General features: G+C 47.7%; 1 protein-coding gene across 4 annotated transcripts in view; it reads left to right on the top strand.

The window, feature by feature from the left end:
- The window catches only part of LOC146834561 (vitellogenin-1-like), a 977,187-nt gene that overhangs the window by 307,399 nt on the left and 646,904 nt on the right, over positions 1-22,884 (top strand). For all 4 annotated transcript variants that reach the window (XM_085601961.1, XM_085601964.1, XM_085601963.1 and 1 more), the window contains 2 exons: positions 18,379-18,596; positions 19,104-19,201. In XM_085601961.1, coding sequence (XP_085458087.1) covers positions 18,379-18,596; positions 19,104-19,201 — 316 coding nt within the window. The remainder of the gene's footprint in view (positions 1-18,378; positions 18,597-19,103; positions 19,202-22,884) is intronic.

Here is a 22,884-nt window from a genome sequence, read left to right on the forward strand (position 1 = left end):
ATATGATATAATGGTCACGTTTTGACCTTCTACCAGTTCTGCAACTAGACCCACATATAAATTGAATAACGTGGGGCTCAAAATTGAGCCTTGTGGGACTCCCTGTAACAGGGGAATACTCTTGGATGTGTGCGAGTGTTGAGTCACTTAGAAACACTGCAAAGAAAGGAAAGATGTCATCCAATGCAGCGCCAAGCCCCTCACACCACATGTCTCTAACCTTTAGAGCAGGAGGCCGTGGGAGACGGTGTCAAAAACCGCACTTAGATCCAGCTGTCTGTCCTTCATCCTCTTACTGTCTTAGCGTTTCGGTGGCCAAGAGCAGCACCGATTCAGTTGAGTGTGCAGCTCTGAAGCCCGATTGCGAGGGGTGGAGTAGGTCATTCTTGTCAATATGATTGGTTAACTGTTTACTGTTACTTTCTCTGCAATTTTTTGCAATGAAGGGTAGTAACGAGATGGGGCATAGATTTTCTAACATCTATTGATGGCTTTTTTTTTAGTGGGCGTACTATTGCTTGCTTCCATTTATGGGGAACTTCCCCCAATTGAAAGGAGAGTGCAATTAACTCCGAGATGAATGGCATAATGATGTTTCCTCACTGCCTTAGGATCTCCGGGCGTGCTGGATATAGTGGGGATCCGGATTTAATTCCACTAGCTAGGCTGTTCATCTCTTCTAGCTCAGGCACCTTGAATTCATCTAGGGTTTCTCCCCTAAATATTATATACGACCTGCAATCTGTATTTCTGCCCTAATGTGCTTCCATTGGGAAGGCTTCATATATTTTTGCCACTTTTCCTGCAAAGAAATCGGTGATTTTATTGCTGGACTCTTCCGATGCTGTTGTTGGATCAGTTGGTTTCCCGATTGAATGTAGGGATTTCAGTATGGAGAACATTTCTTTAGAGGAGTTATTGGCCCTTTCAATCTTCCCTGTATGGAAATCACAACATGTTTTTTTAATGAGTGTGTGGTATTTTTTTAGTTCTGTTTTATACTCCTCCTTTATTTTGATGCAATAATCCTTTTGCCATCTGCGCTCCAACTGTTTACACTCTTTTTTGGCCTTTATTAATTGTTCATTAAACCAAGGTGTCGATGCTTTCGACCTCTTAGTGTTCATTGTGGTCCGTGGTGCCACTACAGCCAGTGCATCCGTTCTCCATGTTTCAATTTGCCCATTGGCTATGTCTATATGCACTTATCCGTTTTAGGCTCTTTTTTCAGTAGTGCCTGTGAGAATGTATTAGGGTTGAATCTGGCCCATTTCCTGAGAAGGAATAAAGAAGGGGACTAAGTGGTGATCTGACCAAGGAACTGGCCATGGTGTCCCTACTTCGATCTCTGTTATGTTGGTGAAAATTGGGTCTAGAATATGGCCCGCTTGGTATGTAGGGGCATTTACATACAGATTGTGCCTCCAGGTTCTCCATCTCATAAAAATGTATGTTAAGGTCACCTAGAATGAGGAAATTATTGTGACATAGGGCTGGTTGAATCACTTTTTCCCCCAAGCTTGCCACAAATCGAGTTGTTGGCCCAGGTGGACGGTAAATCAAAAAGCTGGCTATGGTGTTATTTTCTGCTGCTGAGAGAGTGAAATAGAGAGTCTCGCATTTCTCTAGATTTGCTTAATTTAAGCAGCAATTCATTGACAATTTATAAATTATTGCGATCCCTCCTTCTCTTTGTCCTACCCGATCCTGTCTCATTATCCCATAGCCCCCTAGAAGCGCATCCAGGATATGTGGGGTAGAACTCTCAATAAGCCATGTTTCAGTCAGAAACATGGCGTCGGGCATTTTTTCACTCAATATTTTGGAGATCTCATATTTATGTTTTGGTAAAGACCGACAGTTCAATAAGAGGAAAAGCAGTTCACAAAGGTCAGACTATTGCAGATGGAGTTCTTCACCTTACTTGGGCATAATTTCTTACTTCACAAACTTTCACAGGATCATGCCTGGAAAGTTGCAAGAGGTGCAGATTTCCAGTCTTATTTCTGGGAAGGTCATGTGGCGTATTCAGGCTATGCAGAGTTTTTCAAAATGAAGAACTCCACGCATATGGAAAAAGATCCTCTATGCAAAAACACTTATTTTTCACAGCGAAAATATTTTCCTCTGTGGAGAAAGCCTTTCCCCTGAACCCCCATAAAATTGGTACTCTTTCCTCCTGCCCCCTCATCCTCCCCCCTGGAATAGGATTAATGCTTGCCCTTAGCTAGTATCGACATTCTACCATTTGCAGGGCGGAAAGAAAAATTAACAGAGTTTGTGAATATCCACAGAGGAACTTGTTTGTGAATGTTCAAACAAACTTCCAAAGCTAGCGTGGCTTGATACACACATTTTCCCACTCTTCAGTGTATTTAGGTTTGACGAGAACTTTTCATTTGTGTCGAAGATCTCTGCACGCTTAAATGGGTTTACACCTGCTGAATACCTTTGTGAATTCATGGAAGCAATCAAATAGGTAAACGTGGTCCGAAACTTAAGTATTTGACCACATTTACAATTGTGAATGAATTTGTTCTTACCCAATTTTACAGTTAAGACATGCTGCAGTGCTTACCCACAATGCACACGTCTCCTTACATGGCAACAGTTCATGTTTGCATTGGCTTTCTGCTTTTGCTCGGTTCATACTCTTGATCTTGCATCCTATCTGCTTTGTTGATTTCCTCCATCCCAGTTTCCTTCTGGTTAGTCCTAGCCATTCCCATTAACTGTTACCTTGTCCTATTTAAATGTTAGTTGTCCTACAACTTGTTTGCTACTGTTCGGGAGATTTCTGAGCATTGATGTACTGGAATTTAGCACTGCTATCCTGGTTGACATCTGATCTCATTATTGCTGACATCACCCTGTAGCAGGTCTCTCTGATTGTGGGTGCTTTCTTTCTGCACCAGATCATATTTGGAAACTCCTGTGCACTGATCTGTTGGCTTATACTTAGCCTATTTATAACTCCCCCATGTACCATCTCAGGTTATGGCCTCTAGTCAGACTGCTAACCAACCTCAGTCGATGCAAGGCATTGCTGAAAATGCAGCACCCAAGCAAACTCTCCTATGTCTTCTCTTTTCCTTCCCAACTTTCCCCTTCTTTTTCTGCTGAGTTACTCGAGTTCCAAATGCCTTCAAAGAGGAGACTCAGAGATGCCTGGGATTCTGAATGGATCTATTGTTTTGGATAAAGCTTGACACTGGATGACTGGTACCAAAGCTCTGCCTGATCTTTCTTTGTCTCTGTCAGAGCATCCTGCCCAGTTTGGTGAGAGTAATGCAGCTAGTTAGTCTAATGATATTTCTCCACTGGCCTCTTCCTCTCCCACAACAAGGGCAATCCCCACCAAGGGATCTGTTATTCAACTGGAGCTCTGAACTGCCAGCTGGTCAGCAGAGTAATCAACTTGGACCAGAAGAGTAGCTCAAAACTTGAATCTCGTTGGCTAGTTCGGGGAGTTTTTGTGCAGTTTTAAAATACATACCAAATACATATAGGCATCAAATAAGTGTTTGGAAGTGAGGAAACTATCGGGAAACTCAGCTCCATGATTTGCCCATGTCTTGCCAATCAAAAGTTGCATTTTAGGCTCATTTTATCCAAAGTGTAAAAACAGTGAGCGTTTTCCAGATTCTGCACATACTCAAATGGGTCATTTCTTCTTTGATTTCCAGTTGAATTATAAGGCATTGGTATTCTACCTGGGTGCAGACACCAGGCTGAGTTAGAAGAACTGTCACCTTTTAAGACAATATGTGTATGTTCATGCATGTAAATCTGTGTCACATGCAACTTGCACAGAGCCCTTTATCCCACTTGTAAACAACATCTGATCTTTTATTAAAAAGTAGGTTATGCCATCCTTTGGCTTAATGTATCAAACTGAAAACTGATGAGATATATTTTAGTTATATTATTTTTGCTTAACTATGTTATTACTTGGAATGTAGTTATGACAATACGATCGTAAAATAAATATGATACAATACAAGCTACAATATGATGTCGTATTCCTTTCTGGTGTTTCTGAGTCACATTTGCCTTCCACTTCATATTCTATATCCCTCCGTGTTAAGCATGTCTAACTAATGGAACCCTCCTTATTTTCTGAAGATTTCCGTACATTATATTCACTATTTGCATTATTTGTCCTTTTGTACTTTTGTACATCAATAAAAACTACTTGAAATTAAAAAAAAGTAGGGCATGGCCGTTTCAGCTTAAGCCCATTAAAAACTGACTCGATGAGATCAGGGAGACTCACACAAAACACTACAGAGTGTATACTTCAGCAAAACAGTAAGGTACATTTCTTCTTGGTTTGAGTTCCCAATCAAATTATAAAGCCTTGATGGTCCATAACAAAAGTATCTCGGTCCTATCTATGACAGTAGAACCTTTGTGCAGATACCAAGCTGAATTGAACAATGAGTTCCTCTTTAATCTTCTATATCTGTGCATTTGCTTCTGAACCTGTGTGACGTGCCACCTGACCACAGCCCGAGTGATAGCTCCTGTAAGACCTCCTCTCTGTACCCAGTTTATGAGGCCTGTAGGACTGCTGGTTTGAAAAAGAAACAATCACGACCAGTTAATCTGAATGAGCCCAGTGGAGCATGTGGCAATTCGCCCACCTAGGGGACTAGCAAGGGAGTCCTTCGGCTTGCACGGATGGCCTGGTAAGCGAGGGAGTACCCAGACCACAAAAGCATGCCCCCATGTCATAAGAAAATCAGAGCAACCAAAAGGGAGTAGGGGAATCAGCTTATTCCACCACCTGATACCTAAGGGTCCATGCCAGAGTGGTCAGGAAAGTTGGCTTCAGACTTCCTCAACATGTAAAGGTAACACCATGCAGGAACTGGGGCACCCACAGTTCACTACCCAGCTTGGTGGACAGTCCAAAAGTGTTTTTAAAGAAATCAAAATAAAAACATCAACAGCTTTGTGACTTCATCAAATAGGACTCCAGATTGCCCTCTGGGGCTCATGTAAATAATGTTTGTGGTGTCCCAGAAGGAGCTGAGGCATCACTCAGTACTAAGTCTATTGGTGGCTAACTTGAGTCGAGCCGGTTCCCCAAAAATCCCCCATTAAATTTAAACTTGGTACCATAAGACTCCCTGAGGGCTATATTTGTTACCCTGGGAAAATTAGCCACTTTTGGAAAGCTTTTTAAGGATTGGTGTTTTGTTGAGGCATATGAGTCTAGGGTCCTATTTAGTTTCTAGGTCCTCTTTTGTTACAAGACAAAATGGTAGTAGAAATAAGAGTTGCATTAAAAGGTATACTGTTTTGCATTGCATATTGTTGAAAATATGGCAAGTCCCATAGGTATGGCTCTAAAATAGCTAACATTAAAATATAGGCATGTATATGGTAACTGTTAGAAATTGGGTTGTGAGTTGACTGGAATATGTTCTGTAGACAAGAAGCAACCACAATCCTAGTCAGGGTAAGAAGCAGGAAAACCCTAAATTAACATGGGCTCACCCTCTGGTAGCTTGGCACAGAGCAGTCACGCTTAACTTAAATTATTTGTGCAACACTTCAAGCACTTCAAACAGTAACAAGGTAAAAAACACCACCCAAAAAGATTCCACACCAGGTTAGAATAATAGAACTTAATTTTATAAGTAAAACAAGAACAAAACAACAACAGATATTGAACTTTAAATGTATTGGTGAAAATAGTGTCTACAAGCAAAAATCGCTTTTTGAGAAATCTGGTGACACCGGACCGGTACAAAGTCAAAAGTTCAGGTCAACAGCGATGGAGTCTGGGATGGATACAGGGATCCAGCAAGGCCCAATGAACAAAACTGCCTTCAATCAATCAATCAATCAATCAATCAAGTAATTTGTAAAGGGCACTACATACCCGTGAGGGTTTCAAGGCGCTGGGGGGGGGGGGCTGCTGCTTCCGGTCGAAGACCCAGGTCTTGAGTTGTCTCCTGAAGGTCAGCAGGTCTTCGGTTTGTCGTAGGTAGATGGGGAGGGTTTTCCAGGTCCTGGCGGTGCAGTGGGAGAAGGACCTGCCTCCGGAAGTTGTTCTACGGATGCGCAGGACCGTGGCCAGGGCATGGTCAGCAGAGCAGAGTTTCCTGTTGGGTACGTAGAAGGAGAGTCGGTTATTGAGATAGGCTGGTCCGGTCTTGTGGAGTGCGTTGTGTGCGTGGATCAGGAGCTTGAAGGAGATTCTCCTTTCGACGGGGAGCCAGTGCAGGTTCCTCAGGTGGGGGGTGATGTGGTCGCGGCGCGGGACGTCGAGGATCAGGCGTGCAGAGGCGTTCTGGATTCTCTGTAGTCCGTTGATGAGCTTGGACAAGGCTCCGGCGTAGAGGGCGTTTCTGTAGTCGAGTCTGCTGCTGACTAGGGCCTGGGTGACTGTTTTCCTCGTGTTTGTCTGGATCCATCTGTAGATCTTGCGGAGCATGCGGAGGGTGTTGAAGCAGGCGGAGGAGACTGCATTGACTTGTTTGGTCATGGTGAGTTTTGAGTCGAGGATGATTCCCAGGTTGCGTGCGTGGTCGGTGGGAGCCGGGGGGTCCCTAGTGCTGTGGGCCACCATGAGTCGTCCCATGCTGAGGGGTTGGACCCGAGGATGAGGATCTCCGTCTTGTCTGAGTTCAGCTTAAGTCGGCTTCCCTTCATCCAGTCGGCGATTGCCTTCATCCCCTGGTGGAGGTTGGATTTTGCGGTGAGAGGGTCCTTGGTGAGGGAGAGGATCAGCTGCGTGTCATTGGCGTAGGGGATTATGTTGAGGTCGTGCTGTCGGGCGATGCGTGCTAGTGGTGCCATGTAGACGTTGAACAGCATCGGGCTGAGGGAGGATCCTTGAGGGATGCCGCAGATGATCTCGGAGGCCTCGGATCAGAACGGGGGGAGGCGGACTCTCTGAGTTCTGCCAGAGAGGAAGTAGGTGGTCCAGTCCAGGGCTTTCTCCTGGATCCCTGCGTCTTGGAGTCGCGTGCATAGTGTGCGGTGGCAGATGGTGTCGAAGGCGACAGAGAGATCCAGGAGGATGAGGGCCACCATCTCGCCTTTGTCTAGAAGGATCCTGATGTCGTCTGTGGCGGCGATGAGGGCGGTCTCGGTGCTGTGGTTGCTGCGGAATCCTGATTGGGAGGGGTCCAGGATGTTGTTGTCTTCGAGGTGACGGGTGAGCTGGGTGTTAACTATCTTCTCTATGACCTTTGCTGGGAACGGAAGCAGGGAGATGGGTCGGAAGTTCTTGAGGTCGCTCGGATCCTCCTTCGGTTTCTTCAGTAAGGCATTGATCTCTGCGTGCTTCCAGTTCTCAGAGAAGGTGGCGGTCTCGAAGGAGAGGGTGATGATTTTGTGCAGGTGGGGTGTGATGGAGTTGCTGGCTTTGTTGAAGATGTGGTGCGGCAGAGGGTCGGACGGAGATCCGGAGTGGATTGTGCCCATGGTCTTGATGGTGTCCTCGATGCTCACGTTGGCCCAGGTTGTCAGGGTGTCATGGGCATTGGGGTGCGGTGGCTCCGGTGCGGCGAGGTCTGCAGGGGTCGTCCGGGGTTTGAAACTGTCATGTATGTCGGTGATTTTCCGGTGAAAGAAGGTGGCGAGAGAGTCGCACAGGGCTTGCGATGGTGGGATGTCGTTGGCGCTGGAGCTGGGGTTGGAGAGTTCCTTCACTATTGTGAAGAGCTCCTTGATGTTGTGTGCATTGTTGTCAAGGCGGTCTGTGAAGGAGGTCCTTTTGGCGGTCCTGATGAGGTGGTGGTGGTTGCGGAAGGTGTCTTTGTGGGCAGCGCGGCTGTCCGGTGTCTTGTCGTTGTGCCATATGTTCTCCAATTTCCGGCAGGTGCGTTTAGAGTCGAGGAGTTCCGGGGTGAACCAGCTGACTCTTTTGCTGGTGTCTCTGTTGGTGGTTTTTTTCAGCGGGGCTACGGTGTTGGCGTAGTCATTCATCCAGCGTTCGAGGGTGAGTGCACCCTCATCCGGGGTGGTGGGGTTAGTCGGAGGGTTGAGTGCGAGGCTTGTCTGTAGTTGTTCTTCAGTGACTTTGCCCCAGCAGCGGCGGGGGTCTGTAGCGTGCGGTGGTGTGTGGGGGGTTTTTGGAAGGAGAAGTGGATGCAGTGGTGGTCTGTCGAGGTGAGTTCGGAGGCGTGGCTGAAGGTGACGTGGGGGCTTGAGGAGAAGATGGCATCTAGCATGTGGCCGGTGATGTGGGTCGGCGTTGTGACGAGCTGTTTCAGTCCGAGGTTGGCGAGGTTGTCGATCAGGGTGGAGGAGTTGTTGTCGTTGTTGTTCTCCAGGTGGTAGTTCAGGTCTGCGAGGAGGATGTAGTCGGTGGAGGTCAGCGCGTGCGAGCTGATGAGGTCAGCGATGGAGTCGCAGAATTAAGGCCGGGGTCCTGGCGGTCTGTAGACAAGGGTGCCTCTTAGGGTGGTCTTGGGGTCCGTGTGGATCTGGAAGTGCATGTGTTCGACGGTGCTGAGGGTGTCGTTGGTGTTTGTTGAGATCCTGATGGTGTTTTTGTGGACGATGGCGGTTCCTCCTCTGGCCCTGTTGGTGCGGTCTCTGTGGGTGATCTTCTACCCGTCTGGGATGGCTATGGCGATGTCTGGCGAGGAGGCTTCGTTCATCCAGGTCTCTGTGAGGAAGGTGACGTCCGGTGATGCGGTGTCGAGTAGGTCCCAGAGTTCGACGGCGTGTTTGTGTGCGGAACGGGTATTGATCAGGATGCATCTAAGCTGGTTGGGTTCCGTCGTGGCAGGCGTCTTGGCGCTTTCGAGGCAGGAGAAGCTGCAGTTCCGGCAGGTGAAGGGACCGTGGGTGCGCTTCGGTGTGGCCTTGCAGCAGGTTTGGGTCCTTCCTGGGTTGAGAGCGACGAGGGTGCTGGCGTCGTAACGGAGGCGGTTTTCGTGGCTGGTGCGGGGGCCAGGATTTCTGGCCCTTAATCTTTGGCGCTTTGACTTCGAGGATGCATGGCACAGTCAAGACAATGCATCTATGCCAATCCACGCAGGGGTGTCGGTGCTTCAGCTCCAATGAGGGAGAAGCTGAAATGCAGAGAATGGGCAGCATCGTCGAGGCAGAAATCGATGGGAATGTGAGGCAGAACAGCACAAAGTGGTGGTTCCAAGGGTGATGCATCGGGTCAAATCCACACAGCACTGGTGATGCTTCAGTGCTGATCCACATAGCTGAGGAGATGCACCAGTTCTAATCTGTGCAGCAGAGGTGAATCTTAGGTTGTACAGTGGGTGCATTGGTTTAGCTGGAACCGATGCTTTAGACCCACTTCTAGGAGTCCAGGACTGGCGTGGCACCACTTGAGAGGACAGACTAACGGATGGCAGAGTCCAGGTGCAAGTCTTTTGTGTTCATGAGACTTCAGATCAGGAGGCCAGCCAGCTAGCCCTTGTAGTGACTCTGGGTTTCAGTGATGTAGGGCCAGTCCTTCTCACCTAGGCAGGAGGACAGTGGGCCAGCAGTTAAGCACAGCAAAACAGGAGTCAGCAGTCCAGCAGAGTGCCAGTCCCTTCACAAGCACAGAAGTACTTCTTCCTGGTGGAGACTTCACAGGTCCAGAAGTGTCCTGAAGTGGTGGGGTCTGAGGCACAGTACTTATACCCAGTGGTACCTTTGAAATGGGGGAGACTTCAACGACAAGCCTCTGAAGTGCACTGATGTCCTGCCCTTCCTGTCCTGGCTCCAGACTCACTACAGGGGGCATACAGTCCTTTGTGTGGGAGCAGGACACATCCTATTCAGGTATAAGTAAGGCTGCGTCCATCTCCTCCCTCTCATCCTGCCAGGATGGCCCATCAAGTCACACCAAAGCTCTCGTTGTGTTTGGCAGTCTACGGGGAATACACAAATTCCAACTCTACCCCACCTCAGACATGTGATCAGAGACAGGAAGCAGCCACCAAATACCTAAATCAAGAAAAGGCCAACTTTCTAAAAGTGGCATTTTCAGAGTTGCAATTTACTTCACCATAAGCTTGGATTTTACTTTGTAATTCCAGAGACACCAAACTTGAAAAGTTTATCTCTTCACAATTGGGACTTACAGTTATAAAATTGAATAAGTTAATTACAATGTTATTGGATGGGAGCGATACACCCTGCAGTACTGAAAAACAAATCTGATAATCTTTCACTACCAGGACATGAAAACTTAAAAGTACATGTCCTGCCTTTTAGATGCATTGCACCCTCTCCTCTGGATTGTCCAGGACCTCCCTTAAATGTGACATATGTATAAAAAAGGAAGGTTTGGGCCTGGCAAAAGTTTTATTTGGCCAGGTTGAAATGGTAGTTTAAACTCACACACAGGGAGGAGCCTAGCGCGCAACCAAGATGGACGCGTAGGCACAGGGCTCCCGAGACCCTCGCAGCCTCCCACGTCTATCCTGGCTATAATCCTGCTATTTTGAAGGAATATTACGGGTGAACAGAAGCTGAAGTGATTCCCGTTTTCTGAACTTAAATCGGACTTTGGGAACTCGACTTATTCTGTACTCAGAAAGAGGCCTGCCCTGCGGCGCCACCCCGGACTCGGGTTGGCACTGTCCCCGAGCTCCAATCGAACAACAACGGTTCCAGAGTCCTGGGCGGGCCCGTCCCCCCCTGGTTTCACTTTCGTTTTTGACTTTCCTCTATGAGTCTGGTGGTGGGCGCTTGCAGTCGCTCTACGTTTGGACCGATCTGTGGCTGTCGAGTGGCATTGACAAAGGGGGCTGTCCATCACTCAGGTGGACTCCCCAGGGTGATCGCTACGCCTAACAGGTATACTGGATCTGCTCTCCCTGCTGTGTAATGGCGGCCCGGCTGGACGGTGACAAGCAAAAGTCTAGAGCTACCCGGGGAGGTGGCTACGTGCAAACGAACAACATGGACCGCTATGCCCAGCGGAAGGGATCTCCTGGTTCGAGTGGGCTTTCGGATGCGGCCAAGGAGGGCCCATCACCCTCGACGGAATTGACACTGCAAGATGTTATGGGTGCCATCGACGCCATGAAGGCTTCGGTCGGCCAGCAATTCGACTCGCTGGCCCACAAGCTGGACACCGTGTTGATCGATGTCAACTTACTTAGGGCAGACCTGTCGAAAACCAGTGAAAAGGTCAAATCACTCGATCTCACGACATCGGGCCTCAAGACAGATGTCTCTGAACTGCAGACGGAGATCCGCAGTTTGCGGGCCCTCAGCGACCTCTCTGTTAAGAGACTGGATGATTTTGAAAGCAGGGCCCGGCGGAATAACGTGCGCATCATCGGTGTGCCGGAGAAGTCGGAGGATGGGCCGGTCGATCTCTTTGTGGAAGATCTGATCCTGAACAAACTAGCGCCAAAAGGCCTCAGCAAATTCTTCACGGTGGAGCGGGCACACAGAGTTCCGGGGGGCCGGCCGAGGCCTGGGGCCCCACCGCGACCTATCATTGCCAGGATCTTCAACTTCAGGGACCGTGACGCAATCCTGCAGGCCTCCCGTGTGAATGGCCCGACGAAGTATGAAAATGTGGACATCAGTTTCTATCCTGATTTTACACAATCGGTACAAAAACAGCGAATGGGATTTATGACTGTCAAGCGGCGGCTGAGGGACATGGGCTTGAAGTACTCTATGCTTTTCCCGGCCAAGCTACGTATTGAACTGGAGGAACGGACTTATTTTTTCGACCGGCCCGAGGCGGTTGAGGACTGGCTTGACACCTTGCACCATCGGCGCGGCGGGGAGGAACGAGCCGAGGATGAGGGTGGTGGATCAGCGGATCAAGTGTGAACGAATGACTGGTGGTTCCTAGACAATTTTGTGTTCACCTCCGACTTGGGTTTGATGTATTGTTTTTTCTTCTTTAGGACTGTATCACCCTTTCTTCATCATTGGGAGGCTGCGGGGTATCTGGTGAGATTCTTCCTCCTCGGGGGGTTTTCTTTCTTTCCGTAGAGTAGGTTCATGTTGGGGCGACAGGCACACTGCGAGTTGGGGTGGCTTAATGGTCTTGTGCAGGGGTGCAGGGTGGGGGTTGTGTAACGGGAGTTGGGGGGGTGGCAGTAGGGGAGTTGTTTTTGTGTGGCGTTTGTCTTGTACCAGGCAATCAGTGTGCTGTTTTTTGCTCTCAACGTGGGTGGGGTGACCGTTGTGGTGGAAATGGGGGGTAGGGGATTGCGCATTTTAACATGGAATGTCAATGGTTTGGGGGACCGATTGAAGCGAGGGGTGGTGCTACAATATCTGAAACGTCTCTCTCCTGATGTAGTTCTGTTGCAGGAGACACATTTGGTGGGACACTCATGCCATGCTATGAATAGAAGGGGCTACCGTTTGGTGGCCCACTCTGATTTTACTACCGGCTCCAGAGGGGTGGGCATTTTGGTTCGATCCTCTCTCCCGCTGGAAGTTGATGAGGTGATGCATGACGACCGGGGGCGTTACGTGGTGTTGGTTGGCCGGTGGGAAGGACAGACTTTGTGTTTGGTTTCAGTTTATGTCCCCCATGGGTTGCAAACCACCACCTTTGCGGACTTGGGAGGGTTGCTGCTTGGGCTCCCGGAGGGCCTCCTGCTGGTAGGTGGCGACTTCAATTCTGTGGTATCGGGTAGAGAGGATCGGCACCCTCCCAGAGACCTCCCTGGGGCGCACTCTTGGCTGGGTGGCTTTATCGACACTATGGGGCTTGTGGACTGTTGGAGATCGATGGATCCGGGGCTCGCCCAATTTACATTTCACTCTGGCGCCCACGGCTCCTTATCTAGATTGGACTATGTGCTGATGCCGGCCGCCCAAGCTCAAATGATCGGGGAGGTCAGACATCTGGCTCGTGGCATCTCTGATCATTCCCCGGTCCTGCTACACTTAGATGTGGTCTTGGGGGCAGGGGGGAGGGTGGCACCGATTAATCCCTGGCATTTGCATGACCCCACAACTCGTGCCCTTTTGGTTAAGTCTCTTGACCGTTATTTTGTAGAAAATCAGGGTTCAGTCTCATCGGCCGTAACATTGTGGGAGGCTTTCAAGGTGGTCATCCGTGGGCAGGCCCTATCCTTGATCTCCCTTGCTAAGAGACGTAAAACTGAGGAGGTGGTACGCCTGGAGTCTGACATAACTGACTTGGAAGAGGATCTCGGGCGGGGGGTCACACGAGATAAACTCCATGCCCTTTGCCTTAAACAATCGGATTATAGGGCGTTGGTTACGGATGCGGCCAAGCTCGCTAGTCGGGAACAACAGGGGCGCTTGTATGATGTTGGTGACAAGGCTGGAAAGTTGATTGCATGGCTGGAGAGGAGAGAGCGAGCGAGTCGTGTGGTCCCGGTGATTGTGCGTGCTGATGGTGTGAGTGTTACGGATCCGGGGGAGATTGTGAGCTGTTTTGCGGACCATTTGCGTGAGGTCTACTCTCCGGTCTCGGAGAGGCCAGAAGACGACTCTCGTCAACTGCTACGAGATATTGCATTGCCGTGCCTCTCTGTCGATGATAAAGAATTGCTGGATGCGGCGTTGACGAACGATGAGATAGCATCGGCGATTCGCTCGGTCCGTTCAGGAAAGACTCTCGGCCCTAACGGCCTTCCGATTGAGCTTTACAAGCTTCGTCCAGATAGGCTGGCACCTTATCTCCGCAAGATGTTTATTGCATCCCGAGAGGCCGGCTCCCTTCCGCGTGACCAACGTCTAGCGACTATTGTGGTGATCCATAAAGAGGGCAAGCCGCGTGATTGCTGTGCGTCTTATAGGCCTATCTCACTCCTAAACGCTGAACCTAAGATTCTCGCTAAAGTGCTCGCTAATCGTTTGATTAAAGTCATTGGTGACCTGGTACATCCGGACCAGTCTGGCTTTATTCTGCACCGCAACACCGCGCTGAACCTGCGGCGCCTCCACGGAGTCCACGCGAGAGTTGATTCTATTCAGGAGCCCGCCATTTTGTGTCGAACGATGGCGTTCGACACGTTGGAGTGGTCGTATCTCTGGGCGGCGCTGGCTAAGTTTGGTTTTGGACCTGGATTCATTGGATGGGTGAAGTTGTTATACGTGGAACCGCTGGTGCAGGTGGTGGTGAATGGTAGAGTTTCTACCCCCTTTTTGCTTGGGAGGGGCACGCGGCAGGGTTGCCCCCTGTCCCCGCTTCTTTTTGCCCTCGCGTTGGAGCCCCTGGCGGCGTGGCTCCGGTGGGAACCCTCCATGACGGGTATTCGGTGGACACCGACGTTTGGGGATCGCGTGTCACTCTACGCAGATGATCTTTTGCTCTATCTCACCTCCCCGCGGAAATCGTTGATAGTGTTATTTGATGTAATAAACTCCTTCGGTCGCAATTCAGGGCTTGTCATTAATTGGGTGAAATCCTGTGTTTATGTGCAGGTTGGCGACCCCCCTCTTCTCCCTCGTGGCTGTCCGATTCAGATTTCACATTCTGGATTTAAATACCTAGGTATCCACGTATCCGGCGGTCCGTTATGCTCTGAATCTGCTGCCCCCGCTCCAGCGGCTGCGGGCCGATGTTGCTCGTTGGCGGAAGCTCCCGCTATCGCCGCTTGGCCGGGCAGCCTTATTCAAAATGATGTCTCTTCCATGCTTTTTGTATGCATTGCAGAATACGCTGGACGTGGTGCCCGCCCGATATTTTAGTGAGGTAGAGAGCCTACAGAGGCAACTAGTTTGGGATGGGAGACCGCGAATTGCTCTCGCTAAATTGACCCTTCCGTGGTATGACGGTCGCATAGCTCTCCTTGACATCAGAAGGTATTATTGGGCGTCCCAGTTGGTGGCGGTGAACCATGGGACATATGGCCCGGCGGTGAACCCCGCGTACGAGATGGATAAGCTACTGTTGCCGGGCAGAGATTTCAATAGGGCGCTTTATTCTACGAAGGGAGGCACTAATTTAACAGGTCCTATGAAAAATGCAGTACGTGCCTGGCACTGCGCCACCGCTGCTACGGGATGGACGGGCCGTCTGTCTCGTGCGACTCCACTGTATGCGTCTGATGCGTTGGGTGGTTTATGGCGTACTAAGGGCTTTGAGAAGTGGGATTTGATTGGAATTAGTCGTGTGGGGGATCTCTGGACGAAGGGCGCTTTTAAAACGTTTGAAGCTCTTCGGACGGAATATAAGCTGAGCGATAGGGAGTTCTTTCGCTATGCGCAGATGCGCCATGCGCTACTTTCCGCTTTCCCGAATCCTGCAGATATCCCTGAAGCCTCCCCGTTGGAAGATCGTTTACTTGATGGTTACCTGCCGGATAGTACTATTTCCCTGATCTACAAAAAACTGATCAATACTCGAGCGGACCTCCTCACACATTTGCGAGAGGTCTGGGTCGCCGATGGCCTAGAATTGGATGATGAGGACTGGGTCGCGGCCATAGCCTCACCGAGGGAGGTTGCCATACCGGCTCGCCTTCGATTTGTGCAGTTAAAGATATTACATAGGGTCTATGTCACCGGTCCCCGCTTGCTTCACATGGGTTACACAAGTGATGGTTTATGTCGGCGTGGTTGTGGCCTGCTTGGTACTTTTCTTCATATTCTGTGGTAGTGTCCGAAGGTGCTATGTTTCTGGACTGGTGTGCATGCAGTGATGGAGGAGGTTACGGGTGTGGCTCTGCTCCCTGAGGCTCGGCGATGTGTGTTGAATGTGTGGGAACCGACTGACTGCGAGGTGGCACAAGAACGCTGGGTGACTTTGGGCAACATGATCGCTAAAAGAGACATTGCGCAGCTCTGGGGTTCCGGTAGGCCTCCCACAGTTACGAAGTGGAAAGAGAATATGGACTGGTGCATGTTCCGAGAGAAGACGGTTTACGTGGCCAGAGGCAAACCTAAGAAATGGAGTAAGATGTGGGGCCCTGGAATTCCTACCGTGGGGATATATGCACCCCCCCCTTGGTGGTCACACCAGACGTAACGATGTCCCCTTGACTTTGATGTTCCTGGTCTTTTACCCCTTTCGCTTTGCAGGATTGATGACCGATCTCTTCCCTGCCCCCCCCCCCTGCCCTTCTTAACGCGAGTAACTGTGTAATGGGCTGCATTGTCGCTGTTGTCCCCCGCTCATGAGAGAGCAAGTCCCTGCTAATGGAGTTCTTCTGCCTGGTCTAAGTTTCCTTTTGTTGTTTTTATTTATAAAACAGTTAATAAGAAACCTTTCTGTAGTGCTGGGTTCAGTTGTGGGCGGCTGCAGCCGTTACGCGTGCGGTTCGCTCCTGCTCTCATGATTGCTGTATTATTGTTTTCCTCCCCTTTTTCTACGTTAGCGGCCGGCCCAGGCGGTTGTAGGCCCATGATTGTGAATATTTGATGTGTAAATAAAGGTTTAAAAAAAAAAAAAAAAGAATGGCATTTGTAGGAAAGGGTCAGCTTTTTTTAATAAATATGATGGTTTTAATAATAAATAATTTATTTTGTCGGTCTGAAAAAAATAAAAAAAATAAAAAAATAAACTCACACACAGTCTTGGCACTGCAGTACACCGCTGACAGGAACATGTCCCAATCTAGATCACACACAATCTCTGCACTGGCAGACCTCAGCCATGGTTAGAGGGCTACTTTAGTGGGTGGATCAATAGGTGCTGCAGACCCACTAGTAGCATTTAATTTGCTATCCCTGGGCACATGTAGTGCACTTTACTAATGATGTATAAGTAAATTAAAATCCCAATCGGGATGAGCCAATATTGCCATGTAAGGAGGAGGGAGCACAAGCACTTTAGCACTGAGGCATTAACTTAATGTCCACGTATTTCTTCCATGTTAATTTTTGGTTCTGTACTTACAGTCATTTAGTGCATTTCAGTTTATAAGGGCTGCACCTGTGGAGATTTAACTGGGTTTAAAATCAGCAGTTTATTTTCAGCAAATTTTTGGTTGGTTTCACAAATGCCAGTCGCTGCGCTGGACTCGGTGTCTGGACTTGAAAGTTTCGAATTTACATATATAGCAATGCGAATACATCGACAGGTTCACAATGGGTTTTTGTTGTGATGGTTTATGGCACATGTGTTATTCAGTAGACAGTACTGTTTGTTTTATTTTTTAAAACAATTGCACGTATAATTTGGTGCAATAGCACACATGTTTTGATTATATTATGCATGCATTACACAGTGGATTTGAGTGGTGGGGGATGACTGTTGCACATGCCTGTTAAGGTCTGCATATTTGCATATAATATAATGGTTGTTTAGGTTATTGTTTTTTTAAGATTCTCCACGATGTTGATGAGCTTATCTTTACATTCCAGTACCCCTGAAGAAGGGCTTTAAGGCCGAAATGCATTGGGTGGATTTCCATATGGTTACCCAGAACGTGCTGTGATTTTCATTGTGCTATTGCATACACCTTGGAAGGGCATGTCTTTTAGCATTTGAAGCTTGGAATCACATTGCCTCTGTTGTGAATCTGAAAAATTCTTTGAATGTTATGGAATAAACATGGATTAAGAAATAGACGTCTGTTTGTTGACCTGTGCGACTCGTAGTTCAGCTTGAGAATAGTGCATGGCGATGCACCAACTACTTTTTGAACCTCATTGGTGCTATTGCGACAGAGCACACTAGTCAAGCTTGCACGCATAGCCTTTGCCTTGAGCACTTTGCAATTTGCTGATATTAAGAAGAACCAGAGTGCATTCCAGCATCTACTTGCAGATCTCTAGGTAAGCCATGTACTGCTCTGCCTCCATACCCTCAGACTCAAGTTCTAACAGGGGTTCTTGATCCACATTGTGGGGTCTCTTAGAAATAAAGTGTTGTATTTGGAGATCAGTAACTTCTGAATGGCCTGGGACTCTCCGACACGAGTTACCCAAAGCTTCATTCTGAGTGCCCTATAATGTATCCAGAATCTCAGCACTCAAACAGTCACCAGTACCGGCGAGTTATAAGAGGATTAAAAGTGAGCTCCTTAGAGTCCACTTAGCAATAGGAAATCATTGACAAAATCAGTAATTTCAGATGTGATTCCTCAAAAATGTGCCATTTCACCCTGGCGATTCACCCAGAGATTTATGCTCCCATCAGTAATTGAAATTTATAGGTGAAACAAAACAGATCAATGGTGTTCCCATAGATCTCATTATTCCAATGGAGTTTGTGACTGCTTTTACTAGTCCTAGCAGAATGACTACAGCGCTCATAATTGCGGCTTTAGACATTCCTGACATAAACGAGTAGTCAACCTGTGATGCAGAAGCCACTGCCAGGCCATCTGCTTATGAAAAAGTAGACAAATGTGCAGTAACTAATGAAGTATTTATTGTATTTTATTTAGGTGTTATAAGTGGTTTTAACGACACAGTGGTGGCCTTGAAGCATTTACATTTAATTTTAGAGTGTTTAAAACAAATATTTGTGAATTTAATGTAGCATCTCTATTTATATAGGTACAGGACATCCTTATGCAGATCTTTGCAAATCACAAAGTAAACGCTGAGGTCCGAATGGTGGCATCAGTCGTTCTGCTGGAAACCAAGCCCACTGCTGCCCTGCTGATGAATATGGCTAATGTTGCGTTAACCGAGAGCAACCTGCAAGTAGCCAGTTTCACCTACTCACAGCTGAAAGCTTTAAGCAAAAGCCAAGCTCCTGATCTTCTCACAGTGTAAGAAAATTACTCATTTGTTTATGATGGGGCAGGGGAGAAAAACATTACCTACGCCTTTTGTGTTGCTGCAGAAATGTTCTGTGAATGGAGTACAGGATAACAATGTTGCTCTGATATTTACTACTGCTAGCGGCCAGAGCTGCCGACTTTGGAGCTGGGAAACCAAGTTCGAGTCTCCCTGTAGCGTCAGAACCCCGTGATTCTGGGCACATCGCTTAATTCCAAAGCCTACCAAAAAAGAAGAAAAATTGAATTTGTCCTTGTGTAAAGTAACTTGTGCTCATGCAAAGCGCTCCAATACCTCCGGGTCCAGTTCGCGCCATATAAAACTAAAACAAAATTGGCACAACTCGTCCCTATGTGCGTGTCTTTTAGAATAAGGGTTGTGCAGTTGGACTTCATCACACTACTGGTTCAGAAAAACTCCGTTAAATGTTGTAACATAGGTTAGAAGCGTTTGAAATGCACATTATGACAAAGACAATCTCCTTCTTCTTTTCTCAGCGCTGCAGCTAGTAATATTGCTCTCAGGATTCTTAATCCTAAACTTGGCCGGCTTAGTTTTCGATACAGCAAGAATCTCCGCTTTGACACATTTACAGGTAATTTGAATCATATTTACCCATGCATGTTCTCAGCTAAAATATTCAGATGAATTCTGCCACATATGTAGGTTATTCTTCTGAGATAAACTGGTTCAAATGTTTCACAGTTGAAATCTTTTCTGAAATGTACATTTAAAAATATATATCTGAAGCTAGAATCGGACATTCTGTGTATTTTTTATTACCTGCAGTAAGAGATGAAAAACATCCCCCTCCCCCACCACCACACATTTCCATTGCCCCTCCATCTCCTTCCATGTACATTCCACCCCTCTGAAAATACTTATTTTCTCCCCATTTGCATCAATGTGCTTGCAAAACGCTCACCACCCACCTAAAACTTCTCCTGGACTTCTAAATACTTCAACAGGAAAAACACTCCGCCATCCATTGGGAATGGGGACCTCCTGCCTACAAGGCGGCGGTCCCATATGCCGAATTACGATGCAACTCCCGCCACGGCGGTCGCAATGTGTATTCATTGTATTACGGTGGGTGCTGCGGTCTGCTGCACCCGCCGCAGTATAATGAATGACATGTTACATATCCCTGCACTACGTTACAGGCACAATGTGGTGCCTGCCACATGGTGCTGGCATATGTTGGGGGGCACTATAGGTGCTCCCCAGGGCCCATGTCCGAGGCCCAGGGGGAAGCGGGCCTGCTACAGGCCCACAAGTCCGTTTCCGCCTGCCTGGTCACTGCATATTAACTGCCATTGACAGACAGGCAGAAAGGGATACCATTATCCCTACGGCGGTGCCTGGCAGGCACTGACACTATTCTGTGGAATGCAGGAGGTCCGATGGGCAGTCAGAATCATTCCGACTGTCAGACACCATGGCAGTCAGACACATCTGCCTGCCATACAAATGTCATGGGCAGAAAACATGCTTGCGATGGCGGTGGAACCACCACCGACAGTCAGTAGGTGGCGGTCCCACTGTCATCGTAATCAGGCATTTACTGTCCATTACCCTCTATTCACCCATCCATTGTCCCTGCTAATACTCCTCACTCTCCTACAGTTGTTTCAGCCCCACACGCCTGGGGATGGTCTACTCTCCTGCTCGCCGTAATATTTTGTCATAGAATGACCCGACTATTGTGAATACAGCCAAGGAAAATACCATCTCGAACTGTAAGATCACAAGTTAGTTTGTGAGGGAGCCCAAACCTATCCAGGAGTGTGTTGGGGATTACCCCAACTAACCAAAATGAATAAACACACAAATATATTGGCTGTAGAGCAATAGATCTGACAGATAATTCTGAATTAAAACTAAAGAAACATTCTTTTACCCCAGTATCCAGGCTGGAAGGCAACATAGCCAGACCAGGATAGCCCTAATTTGTGTAGCTCCATAGTGAAGACATTTTATACAATGCACTAGTACCCAGACAATTCCAACACCTTAACTTGACCACCATTTTCAAAGCCTCAGTATATAAAGCGCATTCACTAGGCCAGTAACTACAGTACTCGACTACATCAGTATGTACATGTTAGACCCCAGCCCATACCCACAATGTCCATACATCTAAAATAATTAATCAGAACAATATTGCCAAAGGTCAAGTATTAAAAGCACCATCAACAAGATGTTATCCACAATGCCTGAGTGTCCTAAACTGCTATACACCAAAGGCCGCATTACTCACATTGGCAAGGGGCACAATGGGTGGGTAAACCAGCTTTTTGTGCCACTGGGGCACTATGGTATTACAGAAGAGTCTGCAGATGCTTGTGTGGCCCCTTCTGTAACACTGATAGTGCTGGGGCACACATAACACATAAGGCTATCTCTCATTTGGTTGGGGCATAGCCCATACAAATGAGGGAATCACTTTGTCTCTGCACCCATGCCGAATTACCGATGTGAGTGCAGAAGTAAACATGCCCTTTGAAGATGCATTGGCAGTGTGCCACAAAAAGGTCTTACAGTGTCAGTGAGCTCCCGAGGGAAACCATCTGGAGGGGTGAAAGGGGGTCCAATAGACCCCCCAGAAATCCTCCTGCAGGCGGATTCAGTCACTCACTGAATCTACCTGCAAACGATCTCTAATCCCTGCTTCAAAAAGAATGCAGGTTGCTGCCTGCACAGAGAAACATGGAGCAGCTTTGATGTTAAGGGAATAGTAGTTTAAAATATTAAATAACAACTCATTTAAATAAAATTAAAATTAAAAGTGATATTACTTTGGTATAGAACAAATCTTGTGCACTCTGCACACTTTACCATTGCTAACCAGTCCTAAAGTGCCTGTGCTCTTGCCTTTTGGCACATTTAATTTACTTGTAAGTCCCTAGTAAAGTGTTAATACAGGTACCCAGGGCCAGTAAATTAAATGCTACAAGTCGACCTGCAGCACTGATTGTGCAACAACTCACCTAGCTTTTAAAAAATGTTCCAGAGCTGCCTTTGCAATCTGTGTGTGCAGGTTTAAACTGTCACTTCGACCTTTCAAAATCAACCATTTTACTGGCCTAAATCTCTCTTTTTTTTATACATATAAGGCACCCACAGGGGAGGCACTAAACAGCCAATAGGGCATGTTACAGTGTATTTAAAATTGGAAATATACTTTTGGTGATACATGTCCTAGTAGTGAAAAACTCCTAAATTTGTTTTTCACTATTGTGAGGCCAACCTCTTCCATAAAACAGCATTGGGTTACCTTATCACATTTAATAATTGTTATATTTTGATTAGGAGCAGGTTAGAAAAACATGTTTGGTGTCTGGGAAATTGTAATTTAAACCCTCTTAAACTGTAAAGTCATATTTTCAGTCACAATTCTGAAAATTACATTGAAGGTTGGCATTTTCTTGTCCTAACCATTTGGTGCCTGCATTCTAGTCACATGACTAGGTGTAGTTGGGAGTTGGCCTTTGTGAATTGCATCTAGACAGTATAACAAAGGAGGCTCTGGGTGTTGGTCGGATGGACCATATCTGACTTGATGGGCGAGTGGAGCTGTGACCTACCACACTTGCACTTCAAAGGCACTGGCTCAACTCACACACAAAGAACTTGATAGTAGCCTATTGTGCCCCCAGACAGACTGGGACGAGGACAGGGAGTCTGGAAATTCCAGACACACCTGTAGGGGGAATATCTAGAAACTTCACCCATTTTAAAGTAGGTACCAGATATAAAAAGGGGACTCTCAGACCCACCCATCTGTACACTCCTTGACCTGTGGAAACTACTGTCAAAGGATGCCTTGCTGCTCTGCGGCTTGAGGCCTTCCCTGTTTGCTGGGAAGGAAGATTGGAAATACAACCTTCATCCCAGGGTGACGTGACTCCAAGGACCAGCGGACTGACATCCTTTTCTGAACTACAGGGACACAGCAAGCTCCTTAGGACTCAGCTGCCCTGCTGCAATGGGCCTGCCGGGACCTGCAACTGGAGTGAGTTCCTGATACCAAAGAGGTGCCTTCCAGGTCCTAGACCCTTGGTGTGGCATCAGTTGAACTCCTCCTTGAAAAAAGAGATTATTTGCAACAGCAAACAGGCCTGTTCATCCCAAGATCCTGCTGCCCCCACCAACGCGAAGCTCTGGCAAACCCGACTCTTCGTGTTGCAGCAAAGATCAGCAACATGAGATCTGCACTTCACACCACAGCATTGACGCCTGCTGTGACCGCAAACGTGAATCTCCAACATGTACCAT

This window comes from Triturus cristatus, chromosome 4_2, assembly GCF_964204655.1.
Source record: "Triturus cristatus chromosome 4_2, aTriCri1.1, whole genome shotgun sequence".
Classification (NCBI taxonomy): Eukaryota; Metazoa; Chordata; class Amphibia; order Caudata; family Salamandridae; genus Triturus; species Triturus cristatus.